At 35.5% G+C, this 13,250-nt stretch overlaps 1 protein-coding gene across 11 annotated transcripts in view; it reads left to right on the top strand.

Annotated features, from left to right (window-relative positions):
- IPO11 (importin 11) overlaps nucleotides 1-13,250 on the top strand; it is a 256,286-nt gene that overhangs the window by 46,033 nt on the left and 197,003 nt on the right. For 10 of the 11 annotated variants that reach the window (XR_004349281.1, XM_032627475.1, XM_032627469.1 and 7 more), the window contains 2 exons: nucleotides 6,745-6,817; nucleotides 8,207-8,410. Coding sequence is in view for 8 of the 11 variants with exons in the window: in XM_032627475.1 (XP_032483366.1) it covers nucleotides 6,745-6,817; nucleotides 8,207-8,410 (277 nt within the window). In the remaining 3 variants the exon portion in view is untranslated. Of the gene's footprint in view, nucleotides 1-6,744; nucleotides 6,818-8,206; nucleotides 8,411-13,250 lie in introns of those variants that run through there. The other variant, XM_032627479.1, reaches the window with a different exon arrangement.

Here is a 13,250-nt window from a genome sequence, read left to right as displayed (position 1 = left end):
CATGCTGCGGAGCAACTGGGCCCGTGAGCCACAACTACTGAGCCTGCGCGTCTGGAGCCTGCGCTCCGCAACAAGTGAGGCCGTGTTAGTGAGAGGCCCGTGCACCGCGATGAAGAGTGGCCCCCACTTGCCACAACTAGAGAAAGCCCTACGCACAGAAATGAAGATCCAACACAGCAAAAATAAATAAAATAAATTAATAAACTCCTACCCCCAGCATCTAAAAAAAAACAAAAAAAACATTATAGGAGAAAACATTGTTTCAGGGATTTGATTGATAGAAGGAAGATATTAAAATTGAAAAGTGCAGCATAGTTATAAAAAGATTAGAGAGATCATTTTTATTTTATTTACTTTTTTGTAATACACAGCACTTGTATTACTTGACATTATAAACATATCAGAAATAAACAATCGTAACAATGTAGCATTTTTCAAAAATAAACAGATCAACAAAACTGAAGAAAAAGTCCAGAAGATGCATGTACATGTAAGTATTTTGTACATAATAAAGAACATATTTCAAATTAGGATGGAAAGATGCGCTCTTCAGTATTGCTATTTAGAGCCTTATCTCTGCTTCACAACAGTGAAGTAAAAGTTTAATTGTAAAATACTCAAAACATAAAGGTATCTAAGGAAAATATAGGTTAATATGTATATAATTTGGTGTCGCAGAAGCTAAGCTTAAAGTCAAAGAAAGAAACCATAAAGGAGACCTACCTATATTCCAATAAATAGAATAAAGGGACAATAGGTTAGAAAAAGTAGATAAATCTCAAAGATGGAATTCATTTGGCTAATAAATATATTTTAAATTGTTTAAATCATTAGTAGTCAAAGTTTTTCCAATTTAGGCAATGAGAAGATCACACCTGTTGAAATGGCATATATTAAAAAGAATGTAGGGGGCTTCCCTGGTGGCAGTGGTCAAGAATCCGCCTGCCAATGCAGGGGACACAGGTCTGAGCCCTGGTCCAGGAAGATCCCACATGTCGCGGAGCAACCAAGCCCGTGAGCCACAGCCACTGAGCCCCCACGCGTAGAGCCCGTGCTCTGCAACAAGAGAAGCCTGTGCACCACAACAAAGAGTAGCCCCTGCTTGCCCCAACCAGAGAAAGCCTGCGCGCAGCAACAAAGACCCAATGCAGCCAAAAATAAATAAATAAATTTTTTTTTTTTTTAAAAAAGGAATGTAACGTGCAGTCCTGAAGAGCGCACACTGAACCTTTGCCAGAGGGATTATATATGGCCACCACCATTAGGGAGAGCACATTGGGAATATACATTAAAAAGACTGGAAATGTACATATTCCTCACCAAAAAAATTCCCCATCAAAAATTTACCCTGCGGAAATAATCAAACAACTGTATAATGTGTATGCAATGTTTGTTGTTGATAACAGGAAAAACAAATCTAGAAACAATTTAAAAAATCAGGTAACTAAGTGTTAAATTACGTCATTAAAGCATGAGCTAATAATTATGTCATCTAAATTTTCACATATAAATATGAGAAATAAATTTATGACAGAGCTTAAGAGATCATTTTTGTATTAAAAAGTGTGTGTGACACACTTCTCAGAAGGAGAGAATTAAGGAGTAAAAGAAAGGCAGAGAAAGAAATTGAATGGATAAAAGGAGTTATCTCAGGATGATAGGATTCTAGGGTTTCTCTTTCTATCTGCACTATTTCTTTTCTAATGATTATAATGTGAGCATGTGTTTCTTAATAAAAATAATAAAAGCTATAGAAAGTTGTGAGGAAAACAATCTGAGAATAAGGAGGCAGAAAATATACAAAATTTTTAGTTAATGAAGAAACAAAACATCTAAAGAATGTAGTTAATTTAATTTTTCAAATTGTGCGTTCTCTTCATATTTTGTATGACATTATCTGCTATGCAATTTAGAATATCTGCTATTAAGTTACAGAAGAATTGTATAACTGATAGGGATCCAACATCGTATTTATAATACTGCAAGGCATTGTTGCAAGAAATGTTATAAATTTGTATGTTTCTGTGTCATGTATGACATAAAACCAAGCAACCCAAAAGATTTAACAATGGTATTTGAATCATATTTTCTAAGAGATAATTTAAATCCACATGACGATAAAATATGAATTACTAATTTTATGAAGAGAGTGATTGTTTCCATGAAATTAGAAATGCTTATATTTGATTCAAATAAGCAAAAGATGAAAACATTCTTTTTAAATGTAAATAGATTATTTGAAGAATTGAGTTGAAGCATCATATCAAGAACTATTTTTTTTAATGTATCAATATTGGTTTATTTTTTTCTCATATTTTTTTAAATTCAAACAGAAAGTTACAAAAATTATAATCATCCTCATCAGTTCACTCAGTCCCATGTAATTAATGTTTTTTTCATCTTGATCTTCTGTTAGCACTTTTATGAATTATCAGTTTTCCATTAGAGTTCTGAAAATGCTTATCTTATTCATTCAGTTCAGCAGTATAGTCAGTTACCAGAAACCTGTGCTTGTCAGAGTCTTTTCCATGAATTCCTTGAAGATGAAACCCTTTTTTTTTTTTGCGGTACGCGGGCCTCTCACTGTTGTGCCCTCTCCCGTTGCGGAGCACAGGCTCCGGACGCACAGGCTCAGCGGCCATGGCTCACGGACCCAGCTGTTCCGTGGCATGTGGGATCTTCCCGGACCGAGGCATGAACCCATGTCCCCTGCATCAGCAGGCGGACTCTCAATCACTGCGCCACCAGGGAAGCCCGATGAAACCCTTTTATAGGAACATTTTTGCAAAAGCATCAGAGTACACCCAGAACTGTCTGTAAATGACAAAAGACTTAAAAATGACCACGGTTAAAGATTTGATGAAAGTTCATAATAATGCAGTTGACAAGGAAATTTAGTTATTTCTGAGATATACATTTTAAAATAATAATTAGAATTTTGACGTATATCATTATACCAGAACATATAAGATTTTTAGGAATTTCAGGTAATGTCTGAAACATTTATATTAACATATTTCCATACAAATAACCCAAAGAAAGTTTAGTATTGTTTTTTTTAAAATTTTTTATTAATTTTTTTTATATAGTAGGTGAGATCATTTTTAATGGGAAAGCATAGAATTGTATTGGGCTTTAACTCCTTTTGCCTAAATGTTTATTTTTTAAATTGAAGTTTAATTGACATATAACATTATATGAGTTTCAGATATATAATATAATGATTCAAAATTTGTATGTATTGTGAAACGATCACCACCGTAAGTCTAGTTAACATCTGTCACCATACATAGTTAGAGAATTTTTTTTCTTGTGATGAGTTATAAGATTTACTCTTTTAGCAACTTTCAAATACACAGTACAATATTACTAAGTGTAGTTGCCATGCTGTACATTACATTCCCGTGACTTCTTTACTTTATAACTGGAAGTCTGTACTTTTATACTCCCTTCACCTGTTCCACATGCCCCCCCATGTTTATCTTAATCTTCTCATTTGTTTACTAATCTTGAGCAAGTCACTGTTAAGATTAAAAAAAAATTTTATTGAAGTGTAGTATGTAACATACTTAAAAAGTACACAAACGAAGGGTACAGTTTGAATGTTTGTAATGTGACCACATCCATGTTAACTACCACTCAGAACTAATCTAGAACTAGCACGCCAGAGGCTTCCTTTCTGCCCTTTCACAGTCACCTATATGTCCTCCTCAAAGATCTGACATTGCTCACCATAGATTAGTTTTACCTTAGATTAGTTTCATATAAATGGAAACCTTATAGTATGTTCTCTTTTGTGTCTGACTTTTGTTTTTTTTCTGGTACACGGGCCTCTCACTGCTGCGTCCCCTCCCGTTGTGGAGCACAGGCTCCGGACGCGCAGGCTCAGCAGGTATGGCTCGCGGGCCCATCCGCTCCGCGGCATGTGGGATCTTTCTGGACCGGGGCATCAACCCGTGTCCCCTGCATCGGCAGGCGGACTCTCAACCACTGTGCCACGAGGGAAGCCCTGTGTCTGACTTTTATTCAGTTTTATATTTGTGAGATTTATCCATGTAGTTGCATGGGACAGTAGTTTGCTCTTTTATGTTTTATAACGTCCCATTTTAGGAACATACCACCATTATCTGTCCATTCTGCTGTTGATGGGTATGAAGGTTGTTTCTAGTTTTTGACTAATAAAAATAAGGCGGCTTTGAAAAATCTTTTGCATGTCTTGTTGCATATAAGTTTGCATTTTATTGTCATTTATGGTTAGGTGTATGTTCAGCTTTAGTAGATACTGTCAATTAGTTTTCCAAACTATTTGTACCAGTTTGTCCTTCCACTAGTAGCATGGGCGTTGACATTTGCTACACATTCTCACCATACTTGGTCTGATCTGTTTCATTTTAGTCATGCTGGTGTGCTTGGTAATTTTTGCATTTTCCTGATAAACAATGAGTACCTTTTTCGTATACTTATTAGTCATTTGGAAATCCTCTTTATGAAGGGCTTGCCATTTGCACATCTAAAAAAATTGGATTATCTTATTGATTTATGGGACTTTATATATATATTTGGATATAAGTCCTTTGTTGAATATATATATATATTGAAAATATCTTCTATTTTGTGACTTGCCTTTTCACTTACTTGCTGGTATCTTTTGATGAAGTTCGTAATTTTAATGAAGTTCAATTTAGCTACCTTTCTTTTTATAATTAATTCTTTTGGGATCTGTTTACAAAATTTTTGCTCAACACAAAGCCATGAAAATATTCTTTTTTCTGCTAGAAGCTTTGTTTTTTACTTTTCACATTTTGGTGTATGTCTGTGTGATTTCTGTGTAAACTTACACTTTCTGTGTAAGTTATAGTTGTGAAGTAGGGGCAGCACCATGTATTTTTCCCCAGTAGCATTTCAGTGGTTCCCTTGTTATAAATCAGGCACTTTATACATATGGATCTGTTTTTGGATTCTCTATTTTGTCCTGTTGGCCTATTTTTCTATCTTTGCTTTAGGTATTGTACTTTATAAGGCTTGATGTACTTTTGATTACTGTTTTGAATTTAATTTACTGTTCTTTTTTTAGTTTTTTGAAATGGAAGCTTAGATAATTGATATTCAGTTTTTCTTTATATGCATTTAAAACATTAAGGCTTTTTTGTAATCATGGCTTTAGTTCAGTTTCACAAGCCTTGATATGTAGTATTTTCATTACCATTCATTCAAAAATATTTTTAAAATTCCCCTGTGATTTCTTTTTAGACCCATAGGCTAATTAGAAGTATTTCACCTAATTTCCAAACATGTGGGACTTTTTGTTGTTGTTACTGATTTCATTCTTTGAAATGTGTTGTCTTGTTTTATGATCCCATCATATGGTATTTTGGTAAATGTTTTATATGCACTTGAAAGGAAAGTATGTTTTGCTGTTGTGGATTATAATGTTTTATATATCAGTTCAAATTTGTTAATTATGCTATTGAAGTCTTCTGTGTTACTGATTTTGAGCTATCTTTTCCATCAGTTACTGAGAGAGGTATGTTAATATCCAAATATCACTCCAATCTCTGCCTTCATTTTTACATAGTGTTATTTTCAAGTATCTTCTCTGTGTCTCTGTCCAAATTCTTCTCTTCCTATAAATGGCACCAGTCATTGGATTAGGGCCCACACTAATCCAATATGACCTCGTTTTAACTTGATTGCATCTGCAAAGCCCTTAATTCCAAATAAGGTCACATTCACAGGTATATGGGGTTAGGACTTGAACATAGCTTTTGGAGGGTTTGGGGAGGGGTACACAATTCAACTCAACAGACGCTTTAAAACATTTTTTTAAAAAATTGTATGCAACTTTTTTTTTTTTTTTTTTGCGGTATGCAGGCCTCTCACTGTTGTGGCCTCTCCCGTTGAGGAGCACAGGCTCCGGGATGTGCACGGGCCCAGCCGCTCCATGGCATGTGGGATCTTCCCAGACTGGGGCATGAACCTGTGTCCCCTGCATCGGCAGGCGGACTCTCAACCACTGCGCCACCAGGGAAGCCCTATAGCAGATTTTTTGGGGGATGATTCATCCAGTGCCAGCTACTCTGTCATAGCCAGAATGGAAAACCTTAAAATCAAGTCTTTAAAATTTAATTTTAAAATAAATAAAACCATTCATATAGTTCAAAATTCAAAATGTATACAATCTTATACAGATGGATAGTCTCCGTCTCTTTCCTTTTGCTATCTAGTTTCCTTCCTCATTTGCTGTCAGACTTATTAGTATCGTGTTTATTCTTTTCAGACATGTAAAATGAGAGATTTTAAACTAGTTGATTTCTAGTAATTCTTCCATCCCCAATATTCTCTGATTCCTGATCCCTTTCCACATAGAATTTTGTAAAAGAAGTCAGTGTAAGACTAATATTTACTCATAGATTTTTTAAAGACAGTCATTAATTTTTTGGTAAGCAATTGTTTTTATATCAATAGAAGGAAACATCAAAATATCACGTTCTTTACTCTGGATTTATCTTATTTCCTATTGCTTACTATTTTGTGCTTCCTATTTATTCAGTTGTGAAGGAATTTTGTGCTTTTGTATTACCTGATGTGTCAATATACAAGTAATGGAAATAATTCTGTTTAATTACCAAAACAATCAAGGACACATTGTTTGAAAGACTTTTTATTGCTAAAATTCTCAGTCATGCTTACCTGCATTCATTATTAGGCAGCATTCTCTTGCATAACAAATATATCTTTTTACAGTGCTCTCTCAGAGGAGGAGAAATCTACATTGCGTGCAGGGCTAATCACCAACTTCAATGAACCAATAAACCAGGTCAGTGAGAAAATGAGTGCCAACTATTCTTTCTTTTCCCTTAGTTTTTGCTTCTTTTCCAAACTAACTTTGTTTCTTGGCGTTAAAAATAAAATCTTATAATGTTCATTTGTGATGTTTATACACATTTCTCTGATGGTTTTTTAATTTTTAGATCCAAGTCTACCTGTTAAGAATTTTGATTAGATTTGGCTGTTGATGATTTAAAACTCAGAAGTCATTTGAAGATAGATATACTTGTATATTTTTTAACTTCTTCAGTTTTTGAGCCAATATTGAAAGCACATCTCTATATATTAATTATAGAAGTTAATTTAGCACTCCCATCCCCCTCCCCCTAAACTACAGGATGGCTTCTGGTTTTTGTCTGTTTCCTTCATCACATTTGAAGTTCTCACTACTCTGTGGGAATTGAATTTTTCTTTCCCTTATAGTGAGATTTTTCTTTTAAGAATAAAATAAGTTTGCTTATGATACAAAAATTATTTTTCCAAGTTACTACTATTTCTTACATTTGATTCTTTAATTTGAATATCAAAGCACACTGTATTAGGTGGTGTATCCAATGCAGTTTTATCTAAACCTATTTAAATGATCTGAGTTTTTTGCTGTGCATTTCTTCAACTGAGGGAGATGAGGGAAGATGGAGAGGAACAGAGTTACTTTCCGTGGGGCAGGAGGTGGTTGAGGGGTCAGGGTCTTGGGTGATTGAGGGGTAAACCATTGCTTAGGTGTTCTGTCAACCAGAATTTGTGAAACTGATCTGAACAAATATTATGTAAATACCTAATATTGATGTTCATTTCTACTCTGAGGTCATTGGTTCTCAAAGTTTGCATTCTTAGAACTTCCTTATACTGCTAAAATAAAACACGAAATGGTTATATATGTTGATATTTATTGTGTTAGAAATTAAAATTGAGAAATCTAAAAAACTATTATTCTTTAACATAAGTAGAATTTAAAAAAGTGAACAATAGCTATTTCCCCAAACAATAAATATTTAATGAGAAGAGTAACATTGTTTGGCATTTTTGCCTATCTCTTTAGTGTCTGGCTATTTAAAAGAAGATATGTAGATTTTCAAATATATCTGCTATTTACAATGTTGTGATATTATTTTGGCAGAAGCTATGTGATGAAAATCTAGCTTCACACCGGTACGTTATTGGGAAAGGGAGGACCTCACAGAAAGGATCCTAGGCCCCCTAGGGATCCATAGATCACACTTTGAGAACTACTATCTTAAGCAGTTGTTCAGTGAAATCTTACTCATTTTTGTTAAATGTATAATTAACCAAAAAGGTAATTTTCAACTATGAATGCATTCCTTATCTATTGCTTTAATTTCGTATGTTTATTTCTGAAGATTAATTTTTTTTCCTTTAGATTGCAACTCAGATTGCTGTGCTGATTGCAAAAGTTGCTCGATTGGACTGTCCTAGACAGTGGCCTGAACTGATTCCCACTCTTATAGAATCTGTCAAAGTACAAGATGATCTTCGACAGCACAGAGCGTTGCTTACCTTTTATCATGTTACCAAGACCCTGGCGTCTAAACGACTGGCTGCTGATAGAAAACTGTTTTATGATGTAAGTAATTTAGCAAAGAATTTGATAATGAAAACTGTGCTACTTGTATTAAAAGGTGTGTAATTTTACCTCTAAATATCTTATTGAAGGATTATTAATTCTTTCTAATTGACCTCAAAAGGTTCATACTAATAGATAACACCCAAAAGGTTTTAAGCTGGTTAGTGATATGACTGGTAAGGTCACTTAGTTGCCAATGAGGGGGAAAAATTGGTGGAGAACAGTCTGAAGGCAAAGAGACTGGTTTGAGGCTATCTGAAGTTGTTCAGATTCGATGATAAAGCTCTTAAATGAAGCAGCCGTAAAGAGAACATTTAGAAGCATGTGGAGTTGAAATTTAGGAAGTTACAATTGACACGCCTGGGTAATCGGTGGATGTAGGAAGGAGTCTGACATGACTGAGGGTGTCTATAGGTGTTTTAGCACCATTTGTTGAAAAAACTTTACCTTCTCTATTCAGTTGCTTTGGTGCTTTTGTTTGTATTTCACTGTTTTGAACTACCAGAACAGTGATTTTCATATTATTCAACCTAACATTTTGAACTGTACCAGATAACAGTGGGAGTCTCCAAGTGTTTTTAAGTGTTCTTGCTTACCTTTGGAATCCTCACTTTGAGGATATGGCTTGGGAATTTGCATTTTTGATAGGTTCCCCAGTTGATTCTTTTTTTTTTTTTGTGGTACGCGGGCCTCTCATTGTTGTGGCCTCTCCCGTTGCAGAGCACAGGCTCTGGGTGCGCAGGCTCAGCGGCCATGGCTCATGGGCCCAGCCGCTCTGCGGCATGTGGCATCTTCCCGGACAGGGGCACGAACCCATGTCCCCTGCATCGGCAGGTGGACTCTGAACCACTGCGCCACCAGGGAAGCCCTCCCCAGGTGATTCTTAATACACCAAAGTTTAAACCAGAACCACATTATGTTCTCTTTATTTTTAACCCAGTAGGTTTAAATAGCCAATTTTCTATTTATCTGAGGATATTGAGTGTAAGAAATTCTTTTTGTTAAAGGTTGCTTTTAAAATCCTTGTCAGTTTTGCTTAATATCTAACAAGGACTACAGAAACGGACATTTTATCTTCTCAAGTCTCTCTATGAATTTCTTGTTGATTTTTCTCACCTTTATCCCCATCTTAGGCCCCTTTAATATCTTTTATATAGACGTTTTCCAAAATCAAATGTGTAGAAGATTCTGGGTTACAGTTACTCTGTAGTGAAGGGTCCCCTTCTATAGAAGTCTTACTTCTTAGTTTGACTTTCTGAAGTTGTACTCTCTTAATGTGTTGCCTCCTTGGTTTTCAGATATAATTTATATTTAGCCTAGTCAGGCTCTACAAATTGTTTCTAAACTAGCCTTAGTCTGTATAGCTTGTTTGCGTTAGCTTCCTGTCCACTTCAACTTTCTTGCTTGGTTTTCTTGTAGTGTGAGGCTATTTCTTCTCCATATAAAATGAAATATAGGTCTCCTTAGCATCTTGTACTTACTTCCAGCAGAGTATTTATTACACTGTACATTGCATTGTAATTACATTATAATTGTTGACTTACCTTTTTGAGATCCACCACACTGAATTTTATGAGGGCGGACTGTAGCTCTTATTGTTACAGTCCTACTATCCAGCCCAGGAGAATGCACATCAGTGGATGGTGCTCAGTAACTGTTAAATGAATAAATGGTAAAAGAAGAGATTTGTTCTTAGATACCTTCTAGATTTCAAAGTGGTATAGTACAAAACTTCAAAAAGCAGGAGTTTGAGGAGCATATACAAAACTCAAGATACCGGGAAGAAATAATTCAGCTTAGCACCTTTCATTCTGGAATGGAGTATCGGAACCTGGAAACATGGAGCACAGTAGGGACTAGGAGGGGAGTCTTGTCTCATGGGGTTGGGGAACAAGATGTGTACTTTAATTGAAGGTAGCGTGTGTGGGAATATACTATTATAAAGAGCAAGTTTGCTAGTTAATAAAGCAACTCCTATTATTTCGGTAATCTGAAGTGTGGGGAAATCTTCCTTTTAATAATGTGTTTACTTTATTGTTAAGATGGTCTTCATGTACTAAATTAGTTTCCCACCTAAAATTAAGTGTAAGGTCATAGTTGAGCTAGTTGGTATGGCAAAGTAGTGCAGTGTGCACTTAAAACCCTTCCTTACTGCTCTGCGTGCCCCAACAATTTCTATATCTTGTTTTCCCTCCACGTTAAAATAAGTCTTTTTCGGGGTGACAAACTACAAAATCAGCAGTGGAGAGAAAATTGCTTTGCAGTTACAAAATTGAGCTTGATTTGACACAAAGAGGATTCATTTTCTAGAAAATCATAAGCTTTTCATACAAACCTGAATATAAAAAAGTTGGCATTAAGTACAGTTAAAATCTAAAGTCTACAAAAGCAAGGGATTTAAGGTACAGATAGTAATTCTAATGTACTTGTAAATGTATTAACCAAATAATACCTTGTAGACATGATGTGTAACCCACAAAGGTTTATGCTATGGTAAATGAAGTAATCTGAAACTCAAAAAAGAAGAAAAGATTTTTTGAAAGCAAGTGTATTTCACTTGTGTTTAGAAATATGGGTTAACAAGTATGAGAAGACCTGGTTTCCAGTGAAGAATGTTTCTTTGTACTGAGCAGCTTTGGAATTTTGAGTAAGACATTTAAACTTTATGATTCTTTAAAATTTTCTTTCAATTCTAAAGTTGTGTGATTCTGAGAATTTATAATCTTTATTATTCCAAGTGAATCTATACAAACACCATTAAAGTTTTGAGATGGAAATCTTAGTTATGGTGTAATTTAAATATCAATTTTGCGTTTTTGTTTTTGTTTTTGTTTTTTTTGTGGTATGCGGGCCTCTCACTGTTGTGGCCTCTCCTGTTGCAGAGCACAGGCTCCGGATCCACAGGCTCAGTGGCCATGGCTCACGGGCCCAGCCGCTCCGCGGCATGTGGGATCTTCCCGGACTGGGGCACGAATCTGTGTCCCCTGCCTCGGCAGGCGGACTCTCAACCACTGCGCCACCAGGGAAGCCCCAATTTTGCGTTTTTAATCACTGTTTTTTCTAGAAGCCAAGACCTTTGTACATTTAGTTTTATTTTTTTTGTATTTTCTTAGCATACAGTTAAGTTCTTGACTTACTGACTTTATTGGATACTTTTCTGTGGAATTTTGGCATACAACCAGTTATATCGTTTTCTTAATTAAGAAAATTTCAAATATACTCTAGTTGAGAGAACAATACAACAACCCCCATATATTCTTCACTCATATTTAACAGTTCTTAAGGAGCTGCCACGTTTACTTTTCCTCTTTTCTGGAGCAAATCTTAATGTGTCATTTCATCCAATAATATTTATAGAGTATGAATCTCTAAAAAGGACATTTTCCATAACCAGTTTTTATTATGAATTTTTTAAGTTTGGATGTTAGGAATTAATCTTAAATTCTTCTCCCTGAGAGTATGTCAGCAGATATTGTTTGCCTGTTGTGTACGAGAGATATCTAAGGTACTGAAGGAGATGAAAGAGACAAATAGTCGTCTCTTGACATTCATTGGGAAAGGCGTAAGACACAAACCCTCAAAGTTCATTTAGTAATTTATTAAAATCTGCCACAGAAGAAAACTAAATACTGTATTACATTGTTATTATAGTCAAAGCTAACATTTAGGAAAATATAAAAAACTGAAGGGTTTATGATGAATAATGTTCCCACTAACAGCATATATATTATTTGCATGGTGAAGATAAGAGAAAACTGTGTGGCAAGGTGAAGTCAGGTTACAATACTACCAAAGAGTCTTCCTGATGAGTTACTGTTTTCTGAATAAACTAACAAAACAGAACCACATAGTTATTTGAGATGGGTTGGTTAGTATAAGCTCACTCAGCCTCGTAAAAGAGATTTTCATACTTAACTTCTTATAAATTTATAATTTCATGATGTGGTCCTTAGGGAAAATTCCCAAATAGTTGAAGTTATGAATGTTAAATTTGAGAATGCCAAGGTGCCACTTATATGGTATAGCTTGAACCTCCAGGAAATTTACAAAATAGTGAAATTTATTTAAAAGATAAATGTGTTTATAAGCAAATCATCAAGTAGGTTAAATTCATTTTGTTTTCAGTTTCGTTTGGCTGATTTTAAATGCCAAGTACTGATTAAATGCTGATTCTAGATCTCGTCTCTTGCTCTGCCAAATTCAAATTGGCTTTTAATCACGTTGTTTAAAGAGTGACTCCTATAATACACAAAGGGTCATCTCTGCTATGAGCCTGTATGGGGACTTAAGAGTGTGTGTGTGTGTGTGTGTGTGTGTGTGTGTGTGTGTGTGCGCGCGCGCGCACTCATGCATGCATGCATGTGAGTCTAGGCTTATATAAATATGAGGAAACTTTTGGTGGGAAGTTTTAATGGAGGAGAGAGTCAAGGTGACTAGCTTGATCAAAAAAAAAAAGCTATGCACTAAACAGAAGAGGAGATTTTGAGTATAGCATGGTGCTTATCCTTTCTGGATGGTTCACAAGGACTCTTGTCTGGGTCCTAGGAAAAGGGACTCTTGAAGCATTGCCGATTTATGCTTTGTTTTTTGCCCATCTCTATCTGTCTGACAAATATTTGAGTTCCTACTCTGCCAGTCACTGTATTGGATGCCTGAAATGCAGCTGTGAACAAAGGCAGGATCCCAAATGGAGAGGAGGGTAGTTTCACTTCCTCCTTCCTCATATTGAGATCATATTCTGTATACCTGAGAGCATTGTCTAGACATCAGTAGCTAAGGACAGCCTTATGGCTGTTGCTAGGATTCGAGGACTTGAGGGATCTGGAAGATGGGCCACAGT

This window comes from Phocoena sinus, chromosome 3, assembly GCF_008692025.1.
Source record: "Phocoena sinus isolate mPhoSin1 chromosome 3, mPhoSin1.pri, whole genome shotgun sequence".
NCBI classification, from domain to species: Eukaryota; Metazoa; Chordata; class Mammalia; order Artiodactyla; family Phocoenidae; genus Phocoena; species Phocoena sinus.
This window is presented reverse-complemented; position numbering and strand designations above follow the sequence as displayed.